The sequence below is a fragment of the Siniperca chuatsi genome, linkage group LG17 (genome assembly GCF_020085105.1).
Source record: "Siniperca chuatsi isolate FFG_IHB_CAS linkage group LG17, ASM2008510v1, whole genome shotgun sequence".
NCBI classification, from domain to species: Eukaryota; Metazoa; Chordata; class Actinopteri; order Centrarchiformes; family Sinipercidae; genus Siniperca; species Siniperca chuatsi.
The window spans coordinates 21388344-21410009 of NC_058058.1; the positions used below are offsets into that span (position 1 = coordinate 21388344).

Here is a 21666-nt window from a genome sequence, read left to right on the forward strand (position 1 = left end):
GGGATGTATCTGTTCTTTAAAAGTATCAACCATTGGATAGCCATGATAAAATGCTGCTGGTCAAGGTTCAGTGCAAATTATCTGAGAAGTTTTGACGGGCATTTTCCACTATTTTCTGACATTTTATAGACCAAACAATTCGTTGTTCAATTGAAAAAATTATCAATCAATAAATTAATCGATAATGAAAATAAATATCAGTTGAAGCCCTCAGTGTTAATATAACATTTGTAGTGTTTTAGTTATGTAAGCCTTAGCTGACTCTGTTGGCCAATACGATTCATTTACAATATAAATGTGGGTATTCAAGAAAATATCAAACATGAACTGACAAGAAATACTTTCAGTCTTGTGTTTCTTGTGAGAGTGGAGTAATGTTTAGGAGAAACCTTCCTGGAAGTGTCCTCAGATTTCCTGCAGTGCTGTCATTTAAAGGGATTCCACCGGGTTTACACATGAAGATCAGTTTCAGCTCTCGAAGGTCTGAGAATCATCAGGGACTAAAAGTCAGGACATCCTGGCCTCTGTTGCTTTGATTTTGGAGACTCTCCTCTCAAAGGACAGCATCAGTCATTTCAGCAACTGGCAACGTTTTAACCCGGTGAAAGCGACTGTCAGCGCAGGCTAGAAATGATGCGCTGCCACCTGAATGCTTTGTACACTTATCTTTGCTGATGAGAAAGAGAGAGTTCGAGTCAGAGCTCAGCAAATCTGTGTATTTTTAAACACAGTAGAGAACAATAAAGAAAGAATCGGAATTTGATCGGCTTGAGGGCTAGCCAATACCGATCCTTTCAAATATGCCCGGCTCGGCCCTGACATGGATTCTTAGGATCGGCTCAGGACATCTCCAATTTGAACCCAAACCACGATCTTTCCCTAAACCTAACTGAGTCGTTTTTGTGCCTTAACCAAATCATAACCATAGCGCTGTCAAATCATAAAACGGATTTACAGTGGTTTGTAACGGTTTTGGAGGGCACAGACAAATTATGTTGTTGTCCAGATCAGAAAACACTTCTATATGTCATTCTAGAATGCATGGACAAAAAACGTACTTTGTCGTTTAATTTGTGCATGTTGTAAATGCAATACTGAATAGTTGGACTACCCCTTCAAAGAAACTGCAGTAAAACTACACATTATGTATTTAGCATCATTTTGCAAAGTGGAATGATGGCACAGCACCCAAGGAAAGCCCTGCAGCGGAATATAGTCCACTCATTAAACCATTTTCTTACTCATTAAACCATTTTCTTACTTTCTGTCAGCGCATTCTGTCTGGCCTTGATCAACATATTAAATCGAAAAGGGGTACCCAGTGTAAAGAGGAAATCAGCCCTCAGTGTGATCTATAAGTATAATACAGGGGTCATATACCCTATGGGTCCCATATCTGGTGATAAAATGAAACAGGTGTTTTATACCTGGTCCATGTAAGGAAATGTGGGTCCTATGTGGTCTATTAAAAGGAGTTAGAAGCAATACACACTGTCCAGTCAATAAAGAGGAAACAGGGGTCCTACAGTACATGTAGGCCTTATTAAGGATAAAATAGGGCCATTGTTTCTCCTGTAGTGAGGAAGAATGACGTTCATTGCTCACACATATAGGGATAAGAGTGGGCCATAGATTCTACAGATCGATACACGGTTAACATTCCTAACAGAGGCCTTTTAATGTCTGTTTCATTTCAATGAGAAGAGGCAGAGGTGCCACTCTCTTTCTCTCCTCCTCTTTGCTCGTCACTGTCTTTAGCTGAAGGTTATGAGAACGATTTCAGATGACAACAGTCATATCTCTTTGCTCTGCCACTGACAGTTTTATCACTCAACCCGGGTTCAGATGAGTGAAATCTCCTCCAGTGACCTCTGGTTTCAGCAGTTCCAGCATGCAAAAATGACTTTGCCTTTTCACCTATTGTTTGTCTCACCTATTTCATGGGATTTATATCATTTGGAGAACTTCCTTTAGAGGTTAATGTATTTGGTGCAATGATAATAAAGTGTATGCAGATTTGATGTGGGTGTTGAGGAATGAGAGAAACACCTTATAAACTACTGAAGAGGTGAGGAAGATTGTTGTTTAACCTCTACACAAACCCATGCATCACAAACAATTCACAAAAACATTACATTAATTCTGTACTGTGTCGGTGGTGATCAGCAGTGAGTTTTAAGGAAGCTAATGGCAAATGATGTCGTTTAATGTCATTGTAGGCCTGTTATTATCATGGAGAGCTTATGGGTGATGTAAAAAGTATTTTTGCTGTATTTGCTGTGCTGTCCAGTTTGAATTCTAATCTTGTACCAAGTGCAGTTAGTATACATGAGAAATACAAATACCTTTACAAACAATGCAAATGGAGCTCTTTAGTTGTTTGTATAGTTGTTTGTATGTTGAGAATGTATTTTGTTGTTGTAGTGGACTAATATTTTGTGATGTCTTCATAACCTACAGCCATAAAATGACCAGCCATAGCCTGACACAGGTTATAGCATTAGAATGATTAATTATATCCTCATAACAGGGACTCATACTACACTATTCAGTGGACATGTTTAATTATTGATGTTTTATGCATTGCTTCTCACTTATAAGACATGAAACAAATATGCCACAAAATCCGATATTTGAGTCTGTACTCATAGAAACATAAATATGATTTGTAGAATTTTAGTTGGAGATCAGGTTTGTGTGAACAATTTAGTTTCACACAAAGGAAATAAATAAATAATGGTTTGACATGAAAAGAATTGGGGGAAAAACTGACAACATTTTAGAATGCAAAGTAACCAGCATTAAGCAGCATACTGGAACACCTTCAAAAGCTGACACCTTACAAAGGAAAATGATTACACTTATAGATAAAAAAACTCAAGATACACAATACTGACTTACCAAATGAGCAAACTCCATACACTGAGAAAGACCGGAATATGCGGTTCAAAGCTGTGGAAAACGTTTAAAAAAAACCCCATGATCTTAGACTCCAGAAGATTTATTTCTTGTTTGTCTGTTTTTGCCTGGGAGCTGAAAAATACGTTACAGATTCAGTTTTGTATTTCAACAATGTAGCTTGTAGCTCATTGTCACATGTTCACATTAACAATAATTCCTTTGGTAAATTATCCTACTGGTTAGTTAGCTTCCTAACAAAGCCATGCAAAGTCGGGTTGAGGTTCACTGAGCCGACTCAGCTCAAAATACAACTTGAACAGATTAAAATGAAATATTTGACACATTAACCTCTAATTGGATAAATGAATATATTACATTAGGCTACTTCAATATTCCTAATTATAGTGAATTCCCATTACTCTGTGTCAGTTTATACTGATCGCTTGATGTACTTGATGGGTTGTTTTCCACGGGATGTTGAGAGTTTGGAGTTTCACAGGAAACATTTGGCCTGAAGAGCTTTCTGTGCTATGTGTGGGACTGAAGGGGAGCTGATGGGGTACAAACAGGCTTGAAGTGGCCTTAATCCATCTGAAGCTGCATGGGAATGAGCGAATCTGCAGCAGCTTTGAAGTGCCGTTATCGCTCACTTTTTCCTCGCGTCCTCTCACTGCTAACCACCAAACTGCCCCTGGAACACTTTAATTACACTGTATAGTTTGTGTGTGTGTGTTTGGCAGAATATTTTTTTCTTTCTGGATGAGTCATGCAAATGAAGATGAAAGAGGATCACGGGCGAAATGAGTTGAGAAATTATAGTAGAAATTGCACCAAAAAAATCGGAATAATAGAGAAGTGGAGACAGACAGAAGGATAAAGAAGGACAGGGCATGAAAGAAAAGTGTCTAGATTGTGATATAGAGATAATAAAACAAGTTTCAGCCCATTACCTTACTGAGCCCCCCCCGATGCCAAACTGAACCCGTTCAACTCAGCATTGTGGTACCTCCGCAATGTCACATGTACTGCACACACACGCGCGCGCGCACACACACACACACACACACACACACACACACACACACACACACACACACACACACACTCACACACACGCTCATGCATGCTGCCATCCTAAAACAGTGCTCCACCAAAGAGCTGCTGACATCATCAGACTCTCATTCATGAATATTTGTCCCTTTTGTCCTTGGCAGTGCAATTCAATTTTAAGGCTGATCTCACGGGACTCAAGCGATTCACCTTCCTCATCTCTCCGCTGTGCATTATTGTAGGAGAGCAGCGTGTGCACTGCTAAATATTTTCGTCTTTATGAGACAGTAAGTTGAATATGGAGCCACAGAATCAGTGTTCTTGAAATTAGTGGGGAAAAAAGTCTAAGTGTACAACAGGAAATAGTATGATCTTAATTCTTATTGTTGGCCTCTGTGAGTTAAAGTGTCTACTGTTATATTGTGCTGTTGATTGAATTTCAAGGCTATAATGGTAGCAAGTCAGCCATACAGCCTGTTAATGACTTAACAAGGGGGTGTTAATTTCAGTAATGTTTTTGCTTGCGCAGAGAAGTAAACAAAAGGAAAAAAATGCTAGGCCCAATCTATGATTCTCTAATGTGAGCTTGAGCAAATATATATATACTGTATATATGTGTATATATATACACCTCTCATGAAACTTACACACTGATATGATTCTTTAGTCTTCAGTTACTTTTTGATAAATTAATAAATAGATGAACACAAACTAAATTACCTACCTGAATAGAACACACAATACAGCATATATACAACAAAAGCCTAACAAAGACTAAAAAGTATTTTATCAAAGGTGACAATAAAGGCTGACCAACATTGGGCAACATAGGTGATACTGGTGAATAATTATAATGTGTTGGAAAACATAATCTTCTCAGTAGTCCATGTGGGACCAAAGCTGCCTACTTACCAGGAACAGATAGGTGGGTCATTGTCTTGCTCGAGGACACTGCTGGCAGTTTCTCAGGAGGGTTGATATCACTGGCGAGGCTTTGTAGCCGTAACTTATGAAGCATAAATCCAAAACACATCTCAATACTATGGCATCAGTTTACTAGTTTATTTCTTCTGCTAACACATTTCTCAAACAAGCCTTCTTCAGAGCCCCAGTTTGTATCATTGTACCAATTGTCACACAGGAAGAATATGAGCCAGAATTTGTGAAACTGACACATTGTAAGTAGGTGTGAAATCAGCTGATGATCATGCACAATGAACAACTGTGTCCAGATCAGGGAAATTCTATCTGAGACAATCAAAAAGGATATGTGTTGGGGCCTGCAGTCAAGGCTGGATTAACCAACTGGGCAAGCTGTCCTTGGGCCCCAGAACTCCAGGGGCCATGAAAGCTCCAGGGTGACTGTGTATTAACTAGTTTGTGCCAGTTTGATTGAAAAGGTGTTTGAGAATATGCACCACTCAAGCAATATCAATTGACATGATAAGAGCTTTTATTACCTGACCTTGACAACAAGTCCTCCAAATTAAATGACAAAATACGTTGTTGGTCCATGCCCACGTAGAAACATTTTCTGATCTGACACTGTTATGGTTAAGGTTTGGTTAGGTTAAAGCGCAAAAACAATTTGGTTAGGGTTAGGGAATAATCATAATTTGGATTTAAGACCTTCATTATTAAAATTTTCTTGGGAATACGGAAAAGGATACTGAATGGATGTTCTGGTCTCTGGTCAGGTTGTGTGAGATGATGGCAGCAAAGAGCAGCAGAAAGATGGTGGCAGCTTATTCCCTTAAGTGGTCCCGATTGAAGTGTTGGCATCAGGTAGAGGGACTGTCCTAGGAGGGACAGAAGGAGAGGAAAGACGGAAAGATGGGGAGAGAGATACAGAAAGTGTGTGTGTGAGCAGGAAAGAGAGGGACGTTCCCACATCAGCATCTTTTCTTAGCTTCCCTCTGTGTCTCTCCTCCTACAAGGACATGTACAGGTGCCCAGTGCTGAGGGTGCAAACCCCTCTGTTACCTAACAGAAAGGAGATGCTGCTGGCTTAGGTGCAGTGACATTTCAGGGATGCGTGTGACAGTGTGAACATGTGTGTCCATGTAGAGCAGCGTTAAAGTCACTTTCATCCAAGAACATTGTCAGATGAAACTATTACTGACTATATTTCAGATAAAATGGGATATATTGCTAAGATTAGGCCCAATGGACTCATTTGATCAGATTAGTCCCTGAACCCCCACTTCATATTGTTGTGGATAACCATTTAGTATTAAATTGTAGATCTGTTTGCTGTGTATGAGGGGAGATAATAGGTGATGCCTAGTCGTGGGCATAGTCCTTTCTGATTCATGCTCTAATGAGACATATTAAATTATTGTTAAATTAAACTCTCATTTTGCCGGGGAACCCCTTGAGGACCCCCCTCTGTGCTGGAACCTCAAACACTGTTACACTCATCTCTCTCTCTCTAAACGTAGTCCTCCATTAAGCCTTTATTAAAGTCAACGAGGCACGGCCGGTGTGTCAAGTGTTGGATTTCTCCAAGCAAGTGATACTTTGTACATTAAGAGTTTGGATGGTGTGTTTTTTTTTACCCTCTCCAAAATCAAAAATATAAGAGCAAAAGTTTAAGGAATGGATTAAAGGGTAGGTTTATCTGCTCCAACATAAGTTGCAAACGTTAGCATGTCCAACTAACCAGCTTACTAACTACAGTAGTAACCCAGCGTTGTGGTTAAAAAGAAAAAAAAGCCCAGTTCACAGCTAACACATCCAATGTGTAGTGTTTGTCCTCTGTGTGGGACTAACGTTAGCGGCTCTGTCCTGCGCTATTGGATAGCTTTACATTTACCACACACATACTGACAATACACTGAAGTATGTCTTTTTTCCATGTCGTCTACATGCATCATCATCTAGTGAGGATACTTCTTTCCAGGACATGTAGCTTTTACGTCAGTCTTACACAATATTATGTATGTAGCCGTCAAGTACTGAAGACCCCTTTTACAAGCTTATCGATTTAAAACAAGTCAGCTGGAAACATTAAAAAGTCAAACTCATGAAGCTAACATTAGCTTGATTTGCTAGCTAGCTATTGCCATCTGCTGGCAACAGTTGTCATTTCAGCCGAAAAAATTGAGACGCTGAAGCATGCTTTTGTCTACTTATGTCTGAAGCATTGTTTATTGTTTGGGTTTTTTTAAATTACAAAGAATTTTGATGGCAAATTTTCCTACTGGGGGGTTGGGGCTTAGTGAACATTCAGTTAGATTGAGTTGTGATTCTACTGTATATCAGTCCAAGGTAAATTTGCTCTTTCATCTCTAATCTCACTGGATTATGGAAAAGCAACTGGACTGTGGTCATTTAATATTTTCTGTACCTCCCACATTATCTAATTCCATTCATCACCAGGCTAGCTTCTGCACAGCCATGTATGTGGAAGTGTGTGAGGATGAGCTGAAGAGATGGTGAGGAAGAGGAGCTGAGGAGGTGAAAGGAAAGACGAGAGGGAGGAGAAGCTTTGATGAATAACTGCGGTACTGATGCTGACAGCACACTTCAGTAACAGACCCGGGGTGTGTGTTTGTGTGTCACTATCACTGTCTATCGCACATGAATCCAGTATCTGTCATTGCCATTTCTGTTTGGTTTTTGTCAGTGTGGTGCAAAATAACAGGTTCTAAATAAATGTTCTAGATTGATCCACACACACTATCGCCACCCCAACCCACACACACATACCACCAAACTCATTCTCCCTCTCTCTCTTTTGGCTCCAGGCTTTAACATTATTGCCAGTGTGCTCTCATTAGGGGGGAATGGGGACACATTTACCATCCTTGCTGGGTTGAGCGCAACAAATACCTCACTTTACTTTCATACTTTTTTTGGATTGAGCCTTCATATCAAGAAAACATCCTCACACCATCATCATCACCAGACTCCTGTCTATCTCCACTCTATTCCTCCTTTTACACACACAGTTTAATGATCCTGCTGTTCACTAAGCGTTTCTTTCATTAGCATTGCAATAACGGTACAGCCAGTGGGAAAAGTGTATTGATGTGAAAGTCTTATATATCATATTAAGGTGCAGCTGGTATGATTTTTCTACTTAGGAGAACAAACCATTACCATTATATCTGCAGGGGTTGTGTATTATTGCCAGTAACTCAGCGATTTCTGTATTTTCAGAACAACACTGATAAAAAGCTTTTGTGTCACCTCTCTTCTTCTGGTAAAAGTTGCACTTTCATATAAACTGCAGCCAATGCCCAGCTGACCATTGACACGCGCATGCGTTCTGCACCTGTATGGAAGGAAATCCCTATTCAGTAGTTTATATACATAAAAAGGGGCATTGCAGCAAGACAACATAGACAAACTAACCAGTGCATCTGTTTCCATGGTCTTTCTCTACTAACAAATTGAAAAAGATGTCTGATGACAAGTTGCATTTGGCACTGTGTGTTTTACTTTGCTCTGTTTTGCACTGGTGTTGTCAGCCTGTGGTTCTTTGCTCATGGAAACAGAAAAGGAAAGGCATGGATGAAAAATAGGTACAAACAACCCCTAAATGGGCGAAATCACTGATTGACATGACTAAACGTCTGTTCACAGAGCTCTCTGTCATGCCTGCCCCCACTGCGGATTTACTCAATTGACTGTGTTGAATTGGCCGAATGAGTTATGCTCAATCAGATATTAATTTGCACTGACAAGGGCAGGATTGCTTTCAAATTACTGATTGTCTTGGCTTTCCATGCCTTTTTGCATCTCCCTTTCTTCATGTTTTCAATACTTTTTCCCTGTGTCATTTAACATTATAACACATAATTTATGGACATCTATGATTTGATTTCTTTGCATGTGTGGATTTCATGAGTTGTTACCTTTAGAAATACATTTACTGAGAAATATGGTGACGTGTTCAATACTTATTTTACCTGCTGTATATGTTACTGACAGGGAGCAGTTTTTCTGCATAATGTGTACTTTCACTTTTGAATTGGTTACTTTTACTTAAAGGAACAGCATTCCTTTTGCATTGTGGTATTGCTACATTTACAAGTATATACTCTGAACACCTCTATATATTACAAGTTGAAAGTTGTTGAGATTGGATCAGTTTTATTCACTGTAATTTATAGCCAATGTCAGAAAAACACACAAATATATCATGCATATGTATGCATGATATATTTCAAAATTGTGATTGAATTTCATAATAAATAGATAGTTTTGCTATGCACATCAGACCACACATTACTTATTGATAAAGCAGCAGACAGCTGTCTGTGAGATTAAATTTAGAGCTTGAACGAAATACATTTTAAAGACTGATATGTTTGGATCAAAACGCTGATATTCAGGACCTTCAAATTGTAATGTTATGGTCAGTGTTTTGCCCATGATTTTTGATTTTTCATCATGTCCTTATACTGTATGTTGTTTGGGCCTAAACATTGCGATGCTGAAGCCTCAACAGTAGAAGATAACAGATGAAAGACACCTAATAAAGGAAGTCTGTGTGATTGTGATTGATTAGAGAGGAGGACAAAGCTAAGAGAACACGTGAGCAAAGTTAGTGCCTGACTGTGAGTAGAAGAGTGAGAGTGAATGCATGTATACTCAGCCTGAAAACCACCTGGATGCACCTCCATCCCCCCGAGGCAGCGAAGCCAAAACTGGACAGCCAAATAAGATTGTTAATAGAAGACCATTACAGACGACCAACAGTGTAACCCCAGCTCACACAGTGCTGTACTGTACACTGATGGATGATGTCCAGATGTAGAGGTCAGTGGTTATGTAATAATCCCCTTCTTTCTTCCTGCGCACGCTGTCTCTATATTTGGCAGCAAGGCATCAAAAAGGTAACAGCTCTGGGACTCCAGCTGGAGCCATTACTTATTCATAACAATGGCTTTGTGAGCAGTGAGACTGGGTGTGTGTGCTGTCACAAGTCACCTGGCAGACACACTCACACGCATACATGCACAAAGTCTCCTTCCTCACCCATATTCTCTCTCTTTCTCTGAGCCTCTAAACTCTCCTTCAGTTTTCTCTAAAGCAGTGTTTAGCATCTAAGGCGAGGGAGGAGAAGGACTTCAATCTTTTAACCGGCAGTGGGCGATGTAGGAAGCGCATTGATGGCCTGCAGGAGGAAAAGCATGTGGGTTGATTTTTCCTTTCCTGCTGCATGTGGAATAACATAATCCAAAAATAGTAAATAGATTTAATATATTTAAACTTTCCAAAATGACACTCAACTTACATGTGTGAACTTTATCTGTCATGAGACAGACAAAGACTAACTAAAGGTATAGTCCTCAATTAGTGACACTGTGTGTTCTGACTACAGCGGTGGAAGAAGTAAATCCTTTACTTATGTAAAAGTACCAATACAACAATAACAATAAATATACTCAATTACATGTACAAGTCCTTCAATCAAAATCCTATTAAGTAAAAGTACAGAAGTAATGTACTTAAAGTATCCTTCTGCAGAAAAATGGCTCCTGTGACTGAAGACACATTTTACTGTTGTAGCTGGTCAGACTAGCTTTCAGGCAGTTTATTCCAGATGTGGCCAATCCAGGGTTCAGGCCCCCTCCAAAGGGTCACACCATAAATCTGAGGGTTCATCGGATGATTAATGGGGTAAAAAAAAAGAAAGAACAAAGTTCTGCAACACAAAATTAATCTTTGTTTCTGTTTTTTGGTAAAATGAAAAATATGACCTCTGTGGGGCTCAAACTGTTATTTAAAACCATCTGAGAAGTTTAGAGGGTCAAAAAAGCCACCAAAGTCTCTTTAAGGTTGGAGGCCACTGGTTTAATCTTTAACAATGCATTTTATTTTATAATATTATCATCAATTTAATTTATCTTAATCTTAATCTGAAAAGAAACTAGTAACTAGCTGTTAAATAAATGTAGCGGAGTAAAAAGTACAATATTTCCCTATGAAATGCCAATGAGTAAAAGTATAAAGTAGCATAAACTCGAAATACTCAAGTAAAGTACAAGTACCTCAAAATGTACTTACTTAAGTACAGTAATTGAGTAAATGCACTTAGCTACATTCCACCACTGTCTGACTCCACACATTAATGTTAAAACAACACACAACATCAAGGAGTATTCCTAATTAATGTAGATTAACAGGCCCGTCTTCATGTTTTCTATGCACACCTGCCAGGATCAGTGGCTAGATAACACATAGCAGGATGGGTTGGAGAAAACTCATCAAAAGCATTTCAATACTCCCTCTGTAAACCACCAGCCTATTTAGTCATGCTTTGGAATTACACTGAAAAATGCATTCAGACTTTAACAAGGCAAACACAGGTGTTGTTAGTAATATGCAAATGTGTACCTTTAATACAAGCAACAATAAAATACTGAGAGAAAATAAAAGTCATAATCCGAGTTTGAATTTGATATGCTGATTATAGGCACAAATACAATCCTAGCAAGAAGGAAGGATATATTTCCCATTTATTTGCTTAAATATCCTCTCAGCAGCTTAAAAGCCCATTTGAATCAAAGCTGTAATGTAATGCTCATTCATCTACCAGCATTGTTAAAGAGTAAAAAACATAAATTAACAAGCATTCCTATCGGAAATACCCCTGCTGTCATGCTTAGATTCAGATGGTCTTTTCTTCGTCAAACAGCCAGCGAGTGAAAGGTGACACTGAGGCAGATTGCACGCCACATACGCTCCATCAAAAGGAGTTCACAGTCAGACTTTTACCAAATGATGACAGAGTAGCTTTTGAAGTGTCGAGGCTGAGCGGAGTGACAGCTCCAAATAGCCCTTTTCAGATATGATTGTGTGCAACACGGTAAAATGAGGCTTAATTGCAGTGCAGCTAAGGTTTGGTAATGAACCCAGTAGCACCTGGATATGTTTTACAGGAATTACTCTGTGCAGAAGACAGCTGAAATTTGTCTTTGTGCACGCGTGACAAAGACAGTGTTCATTTTCATTTTCACAAAATGTGACTCAATAGATCCTTCTGACAGGCAAGTTTATTCTTTTTATTGCACTAATTTCACACTTACATCACTTTGATACCACTTAAAATGTCAAAATGTGAGTTTAGATGCTACCAAATGGTAATCAAACCCCTAATCAAGGCATATACTCTATTATATGTGCTTTTCTTTCATTCATCATCATCACTGGTTACTAATGAGGGTTGCATTCAACCACATTGGAGCTGACGTCATTTGGCAGCCCACTATTTCTCTGGCTGACGCTAATGGCTGCCAACTGACTTTTGGCAAAGTTACTTTCAGATTTGCACCTTATTAACTCAACTCACTAATGAGCATGTGTGCTGAGCCAATATTCAATTAAAGTCATAATCTGCCTCAGCAGTAATGACTGAAAATGACAATAGCAAGTCTGAATGACAATTAAACACTGTCATTAAACATACATTATGGAATTATGGAACACAAATGGGGGGGGGGGGGTTGGAGAAAAGCTTATATCTAATGGTGATTGAGCTGGTGTCAAATGGAATCCATTACTAGTCCGATTAAAGGCCTTCTATTGAATTGCTTATTGGAAGAGGGAGAAAACAGATCAGTTGTTTCAACAGCTACAGCTTGTGAAAAGAGGGAGAGAACTGAGTTATGACTGAGTTAAGTTAAATAGGGAACTTTTTCCCTTCATAATTAGGCATTATGGGAGTAGTCTCATTGTGGAAATAGCATTGGGGTTTTATATATCTACTTTCAAACACTCATAAAAACACACTGCTTCAAGGAACAGTAAAGAGGAGGAGGCTTAGTCAATCACACAACCATTGTTGTAAAGGAGCATACCCACACACACAAATGTGTTTTTTGTTACTTAGGAGGACATTCACTTACAAGACATACGCTAACCTTAATCAAAAAACAAGTCCTTAAAATTATATAATTGGCCTTGCAGGGATCCGTTTTTTGTCCCCAAATGCAAGTTAAATCCCCATAATGTGACTGTGTGGACATAATTTGGTCCCTATAACATGATTAATACAAGTACGAATACACTTATTTACTTGTTTGTCTATACTTGTGAGGACCCTCATTGCCACAATACATTGTGTATTACCCCTAGTCCTAACCTTACAGAGTGATGTAACTTATAGAGTAACTTAAAACTAAACTACCTTTTTTAGTTAGTGAATTGTATGTACAGTCACTTTATTATTATCTATCTATATTATCTATCGGCCCTGGCCCCGTTCTGTAGTGTTCATTGCAACAGTAGTTATTTGCCTTTTCCCAGAGAATATCAAGTGATGTTGCCCAGATGTACAGTATACAGTATGTAATTATCAATAGGGCTGAAATGCATGTCCAGTCAGGGTGAATGGTACAGGGAAACCGGTGCAATGATCTGACTGAGCTGACTGAGCTGAAACCCTAGCCTGAACAGGCAAAAAACTGGTCTTTAAATCTGCAACAACTGATTTTTTGGCCTCCTGGGGGCAGCAGTACAAACTGAAAACATTAAATCTAGCATATTATCATGTAATAATGTTGTTATGGTGATCTTATTAGACATGGAGCAACATTAGCATTCATTTGGAGTCATGTTTCTGGACACCTGACTTTTCACTCTCCTTTTAGCTCGATTTTGTTCTTTCTGCCAGCTCTTGAGATAAAACACTTTCGCTTTAGCAGCTAGCTAGATGCTCAACTTTCTTCACCAGCTAGTTGCAAATTTTGTCTATCTGCTGTTAAGTGCTGGGCAGGTATTGTACACTGTTTTTTTTTTATCTCCGTCAAGCGTAAACCTGGAGGGGATTAAGCGTTTGTGTGTGTGTATCTGTCCACAGCTAATATACTGCACCCATCAGCATAAAATTTTTTGTGCACATTAACGACTGTATGCTCAAGGACCTGTCATGGTGGCGGTGATTCACAATTTTTGAAAAACCTATTTTATTGACTGTTCTGTTTTATGCCGCCATTGACTGCTGATGCCTCACTCCTCTTAACTGGCCAGTAGGGGGTGCAAGTGATCAACAAATGATTGATAATGTAACCTGCATATTGTCTCCCCTTCATTCCACTGTTTTCATGCATACACGCTGGACACACAGCCTGCCCTGCACTCCCTGTGGTCGCCCTTATGGTAACAATAATAAATATATGGTTAATGTTGTGAAACGATCACACTTTGGTCAGGTTTAGGCACCAAAACTACTAAAAATCATGGTTTTGGTAAAATAAGTACGTTAGTTATATCAGTTAAGTCACGTACACAAGTTAAGTTACGTTATGTAAGTAAATTACGTGACGTAAGTTACGCACGGGACACAAACAGCGGTCTCCTGGGTGAAAGTCCTGTGTTTGCTTGACCCCAATTGACACTTCTCTGCACAATATGTCAGTAAGGACTGAATGACATGGAATGACACGCAAAAAGCAAAAAAGGTGTTGTGATAACACCTGAAATAATTTAAGATATTGGTGTGTTATTCATACGCCGTTTGGGGATACCAGGCCTGGTGGAGATCTGCACTGTGGCTGGATACAAGGTTGATGAGAGCGGGCCTGAATTTATTAGTCAGTTTATTTATTATTGTTTCTTTATCTTTGTTTCCACTTCCTAGTCACTTTAGTGGTCATTTTGTGCATCTCACCAATCACCTACATAGCCACACACACACACACAGACTTCACCCATGTTATTGCCTTCTCTGTTTGCAGTTCATCCTCCTATTGAACGTATAGCCAACAGGAGTGCAGGAGACAAACTGTGATTTAGTAGCAGTGTAAACTAGAAAGCCGAGGTCTGTGGCTCTGCTTTATCAGCAGTGCGCCATCTTGCCGTGGGGACACACTAGAACTCATTTAGGGTGTTGCCAGAGATGGTCTAGCACCAGCTGATAGCATGGCTGAATTACAATCGCATTGCTACTCTTTTATTTCTCTCCTTTACTCTGCCTGTGCGTATGTGTCATGCCTGAAGGTGCGGCACTGTGCGTGTGAATGCTTCGTGACTGTGGTGGCACCTGCAAGAACATGCAGTTGTGCATTGTCCCTAAGAGTTTTTTGGAGTTTAACACAAAAAATGATAATTAGCAGGGAATCCAATTTTGACAAAAAGATATTATTGCTGGTGTGTACATATGTTTTAGCATGCAGGTTTGTCTGTATGTGTGTTTGTGTGGTGCCTCATATTGTGCTCCAGATGGCTCTGGGGTCACCATGGAGACTTGTGACATATAATCCAGATGTGGTGGGTGTTTTTGGCTTCCTGGGGTGTAGAGGAAGGATGGAGGATGAGTATCATAAAATTACAGTGGATAGATTCTTCCGTCACCTCATAAACCATACAGTAATGTAATGTAATAGTCCAGAGCATTTCATATGTTTTGCTAGTTTCATTTTAAAGTTGATGTGACCAATAAAGCTCAAGCCAGCTCCTGAAAACTGAATGATTGCTCTTTCTGGGAGCAAACATCATTTAAGTTTTCAGTTTATTTGGAACACACAGCAGAAGAACTGGGTATTCACAAAAAGCTACTTAGAGAAACTTGATCAACAGAAAATCCAGTGGGAGACACGTCAGACACAGCAGGAATTGTTGTGCTGGCAGAAACCTCTTTACAATGTCAGAGAGGACATTCATACTCTATGCTGATCAGATGCTCTGTACTGCGAAAAAATTACATCTGGCTTGGTTGTACATCTGGTCACAACTTGTCTTTTAATCTATTGTAGGTGCTGAAAGGGTGATTCCAGACACTTTTATTTCTGTCCAATGCATATTAACTTTATTGACGTCTTGAATCATGTATCCTGTTTGGTTTTGTTTCAGCAGGTGAAGCTACGTTGGCAAGAAATTGATTTATCTCACTTCTAATGGTAGTCATTTTTCATTTTATTTTAGTGTGACTAATACTGGGCATTCAGAATGAAAACAGCACTGTGGGGAAAAAAACCAAGGTTGTGGGGTGGTGTGGGTGTGTGTTTTAGGTGCCGGTAAAACAATGAACTACGATCCTGGAATGCAGGTTTGATTATTAGATCTGTGAGTTCAAAGGGTTATCAGATGCCAAAACACTGTACAATGTTTTTTAATACTATGCAGAAGGATTTTTTACAACTCTGGAAAGTTATCCCCAGCCAATCGAATGACGATGCATTGTGTTTAGCTAAGTTCAACTCTGTGTTGCCACAGCAGCGGTGCAGATGTCTCATTGAAATGAATGAAAAGGTTTCATTTTTTTGACGCAGTGCTTATGTTGGTCTGGTCTGAATGCGGCCTTAATGGTGTTCAGACTGAACAGGGGCTGCATTGGTGGGGGCGTGTTGAGTGAGTACTTGATGGCAGGCCAAAATCAAACTTGTCAGTTGTCGGGTTTGTGTGCTCTATGCAAGCTGGTGTCTGTACTCAGCCAACATGAGGTGCATGATGCATCACTCTGTTACAACAGAATAATAAGTCGCATTCTGAAGTTAAACGTTTATCCATATCAATAATTGAAACTTTGGCCTTCAATATTTGGATCAAGTAGTTTGTGAAAAATAAGGGGTCGAATTTAGAAGGACTCGGTTTTGGCAGATACCCAATGTTAAAGGACTCGGATTGGGAAAGGGGCCAAAAAACTTCAGGAATCGGGACATAACTAGTTGAGAATCGTACCAAAACAACCATTTATTATTCTCTATCTCAATGATCGCAATGTTACCCCCGTCATGTTACAAACTAATCTACCAGGAATGTACACTTGGATATTAATTGGCCAGCGCAAGGCATTGCTGGATGATGCAGCATTGCATTGTGGCAAATGTTGAGCCAGGTTCAGTGTTTTTTGCTGGACAGCCCTACATTTGTTTGCTGGAGACCTATGCGTTGGCACCCGAAAGGAATGAGGAGGCTGTTTTTTCACACAGTGCTAATGTTGGTCTGAACACGACCGTACATTAAATTATAGCTTGATATTTAACAGTGTGCTTTCTGTGGCAACCTCATGCCCCCCACCAGCAACAAAGCTTGTTAACACCTCACAGAAGACACATCATCACAACACGTACTGCACTTCTCAGTCAAGGATGTCTTAAAAACAGCAGAGGTTATACTATCTGTTATTTTATTCAATGTATTAATTATACTCTTTCATTATTAAAACCAATGACTGGCCTGTAGTGACATGCAAAATCAGATATTTTCTTTTCTACACACATTACGCAGGCAGGAAACCACACAATAAAATAGGCCTTTGCTACAAACAAAAGATAAAACACATTGTAAGAAATTCATTGCTAAGAATCACAACTAAATGTTAACTATGATGCTGATCATTAACAGGATCACAAATTTCAAAGCAAGAAAAAGACTGCTAAACATCAAGCATTAAAAGTTTCGAATGTCAAAAAACTCTGCAAGCACTCATAAAACATTTAAATATGTCATAAACAAAACATGTTTATATTTTTCATACTCATTTCAAACCTCACTGAAGTCACAAGCAGAAAAGTTTTTTTTGATGCAACAACACATACAAATGATATATGATGTACTGTAGCTACACAGTATGCAACCAAATACATAAATACACAAAAGCCATTTATTACCACTGATGGTGTAGAAAATACGTAGTAAAACGCAAACTGAGTGTAAATTTGTAAGAAGACCATGATGTCCTCTGCACAATGACAGCTCAGCCACCAGGCCCTAAAAAAGGCAAAAAATAGAAGTGACTATGTGGTTTAAAGGCAGTTTAAAGAGTTTGACATTTTCGGAAAAGAGAAAAGAGTCTTGCAGAGAATTAGATGAGAAGATTGACACCACTCTCATATCTGTCCAGTTAGCACAAGCAGCCAGTAAGCTTAGCTTAGTACAAAGACTGGAAACAGGAAAACAGCTAGCCTGGCGCTGTCCAAACATAACAAAATTCACCTAGCAGCCTAAGTCTCACAAATTAACATGTCATATCTTGTTTATTTAATTGGCCAGGCATATGCTAGCTATTTCCCCTTGTTTCCAGTCTGTGTGCTAAGCTAAGCTACTTATTTGCTGGCTGTGGTTGTTATTTCTTGGTCAGGAGTAGCAACAAAAGAGATATAACATGTTCATTTGTTAGCTTTAGAGGTGTTGGTATGCAGATTTTTTACCTTTGGACAGAGCCAGGCTAGCTGTTTTCCTGTTTTCAGTCTTTGTGCTAAGCTAAGCTAACCAGCTGCTTATACTAACTGAACAGATATGAGTGTGGTATCAATCTTCTCATCTAACTTTCAGCAAGAAAGCGAATAGGTGTATTTCCCAAAATGTCTAACTTTAAATATTTCATTAATGTAACAAACCAGTGCAAATATATCTTTCCTATTTAGAATAATGCAAAAGGGAATACCTTCCTCTTTCTTCCTCTTTTGTTCCTTGTGAAAAGTCTGCCCATCCGTCTGAATACAGCAGAGTTTAAAGTCTGGTAATCCATGTTTCACCAGCTTAGCATGCATCTGTAGATAAATAAATAAAAACATCATTACAACCTTTAACAGACATATTCCTTTGCTCTTCCTCCACTGGCAGAGAATGTAATGGTGAAAATGATGATGTAACCCAGAGATTTCTTACTTTCCTGTGATTTTAATGTGTTTTCTTTTGTTGAAATTTAAAATCTATTGAAGAACAGCACAGACACTGTGTGGGAGCTGGTGTCTTTTTTAAACAAATTTCCAAAACCAGAAACAAAACAACAAACTAGTAAGAATATATTTAACAACTTGTTTATTTGCTCTAATGTAAGCTGCAAATGTTAGTATGGCCAGCTAACTACCCGACTACCTACAATAGTAACCTAATGTAACTTCCAAACCAAGGAGAATATCATTAGCTTACTACGTTATTTTGTGGGGTTACAGGTTACACTAGAAAAAGCCCCGTTCAGGATGAGCACATCCACTGTGCGGGAGCCAGTCCCGGATGCTGGTATATGAGAATTTAGCTAACGTTAGCATCTCTGGGGGTTCACACTCTAACAACCCTGGTCAAACCCTTAATATCAGAGATAGTGTTATGTTTGCAGCTTCAAACTTACTGTACCTGCTCTAACATCTGCTGCTGAACTGCAGGATCATTCAGATCAGCCTCAGATTGGAACTTTAACTTGAATGTTGTTTTGTGCTGTGGATGAGGCACACTTTGACAGATAAAATAGTGCTCTGCCTTACAGTCAACATCCCACCACGTTCCTGTGGTTATGTTGACCGCGACACATGGTGTCATAGTGTCTCCATTGTTGTTGGGCTGTCCCTCGTTCCAGTTAGTGAAGGTTGTGGGCCTCTGGTCAGACCAGTAAGCCCAGGGCTTTCTGCGGAGACCGATCCAGGTGTATTCTGACAGCAGTGAGGAGATGTGATTGCTCTCAGACATGTTCCTGACACTGACATGGTCTGTGTAGTTGGACCTACAGTATGTCTTAGCCTGGTGCCAAGTCAGCTTAGTTTGCACTAAAATGTATGTGGAAGGGCCATGTTCTGAAACAAAACAGAAAGAAAATAAGAACAATAGGTTGGGCTGTGGAGTGGCATTTTGACTGGTTACTACGGTAAAGAAAGGTACATTTACATCTTGAATACTGTCAATAGCTAAAGTACTGACATTAGAGTCAGGCAAAGGTAATGGTCCATTGTAATGACAATAAAGATCATGAAATATAATATATTCAAAATTAATGTAATTATGCAGTTATGTCACATAATAAATCTGTCCAGTTGTTAGTGTTTTTAGCTTTGCTTAAGTTTCAGTGGTCTGTATGAGAAACCCGATGATGATGCAGTGTGGGATGAGAGAGGACATTAATTAGTGGTGATTGTAAACGGTAAGTGCAGTGTTTTCTGCTTAGTCACCAAACTTCATTCATAAATCCTACATTTTCGTTTACTGTACAAAGGCACTAACATAGTGAACTCACTTATTTTAGATGTTTTATAAATCAATCAGGTAATATCAATCAATTACCTTACCTTTGCTTAAGGTAACTTCGGCATGGATGATTGCCAACAAAACAAAGCTTAATGTCGACGAAAAGGCAATCTATTGTAAGGTACAGACAGAAGGGAGAGAGAGAGAGAGAGAGAGAGAGAGAGAGAGAGAGAGCCGCAAACAGATGTTTCTACGTGCCTCCACCTGCTTCTCTGTTTGGGTAGTGGATCAACATGACAGACAGGCTGAGTGATAACAGAGCAGGAGGGTTTCCTTCTATCTCACACAAATCACCCACCCTGTTTTAATATTTTTAGACTTGGACTGAATTGATTTGCAAAAATACGGAATAAAAGCACATCCCGTATCAGTTAAATACGGAACACGTCTTTTAGTTTCCAATTACAGGACTATTCCCTATTTTCTGGGACGATTGGCAACCCTAGAGGGGACATAACATTTCCCAAATGTACTGCAGAAGAAGGAGTTCTCAGATAAGGACAGGTAAAACATACAAAAACAATGATGTTTGTTACAGTAACTGCAACACCACTTATGTTGTGTATCGCCACACTTGTTTCTCCAATAGACGTACCAAGAGACGCCTGAAAGACTGAGGGAGTGAACCTGAACTAAAAATGTAGATTATCCTATGACACGTTACTTTGCTGAAAATCATGCGTGCAGTGATAGTCTTTTGAAGTTGAATGGATGACAGGAAACTGCTGCAGAGGAAAACATAGTGGATTTTCACATTTAAAGCCTTAGTATACGTGGGTCTGAATTTAAAAATTGATTATTTTTCTAAACAACCTACCTAATCGTACCTATTGATGGGACTGCATCATACTGTGTGATATAAGTTGTATAGGCATTATTTCATTTTATTTTCATTTCTATGATATAAACATTTTGATATCATTGCAATTCTTGTTTTCTTTGTGGTTGTTGGTCATTTCATTATGTGAGGGAATCATTTCCGATATAGTGTCAATACGGAGTGCCAGGTGTTATCAATCTATAGGGTTGAGCGAGTACTCGCTGAAACGAGTATCCGGTACATATAATGCACTTTTTACGAGAACGAGTATCATCAGAGTAAAATGTGTCAATATCTGTACTGGTAAATATAGCCCCTTTTCTGTAAATAGTTCTCTTGTTTTTGTGATCAAAAACATATTGCTCTGAAGCTCAATTCTGAGGCTGTTATGTAAATGTAGCAATTTCCGATCTACCCATATCAATTTCAGGCTTAAATTAACAACTTCCGACTAGCCCCGCCCACATCCGGTTCAAGCACCACCCACGTTTTAGCCTTGCCCATTCCGAGTACCGATACGAATACAGATAGTTTAGTTGGTTAAACGGATACAGATACAGATAATGGTGTACTTGCTCATCCCTATCAATCTAACTATTTTGCTATTTATGGCCAGATGAAGATCCCATGAGGTTCACTGGTTGGTGCTTTAAACCAATATGTCCTACTAAATTAAAGCTTTTAATATAACTTTTCTCATTGCTCTGCCTAAGAGTGCCTGAGGAATATTTTCTTGTCTTTGTGTTGAAATTCTAATAACTCGGAACTGAATTCTTCTTACCATAATAGCAGACTGCAGGATGTTCTTTCTGACATAAAGAGTGACACCAAAGCCCATCTTGTATCATCACAATGCAGTTCTTCTCGGAGAACTCATTTAGTCTCCAGTTGCTGAAATCTGTATCATTGTTGAAGTCTGCATTTCCCAGCGCCCACTTCCATCTGGTCACGTTACCATAAAGCCCTATCCATGCATGTTC

At 39.2% G+C, this 21666-nt stretch overlaps 1 protein-coding gene across 1 annotated transcript; it reads right to left on the minus strand.

The window, feature by feature from the left end:
* Nucleotides 1-17052: 17052 nt before the first annotated feature.
* LOC122864754 (C-type mannose receptor 2-like) lies at nucleotides 17053-19991 on the minus strand. The gene is made up of 4 exons (XM_044172369.1): nucleotides 19908-19991; nucleotides 18985-19418; nucleotides 18293-18398; nucleotides 17053-17616 (listed from the first exon to the last, which is right to left on the minus strand). The coding sequence occupies exons 2-4, from the start codon at nucleotides 19312-19314 to the stop codon at nucleotides 17603-17605; spliced, it is 450 nt and encodes a 149-aa protein (XP_044028304.1). The 5' UTR covers nucleotides 19315-19418; nucleotides 19908-19991; the 3' UTR covers nucleotides 17053-17602.
* Nucleotides 19992-21666: the final 1675 nt, after the last annotated feature.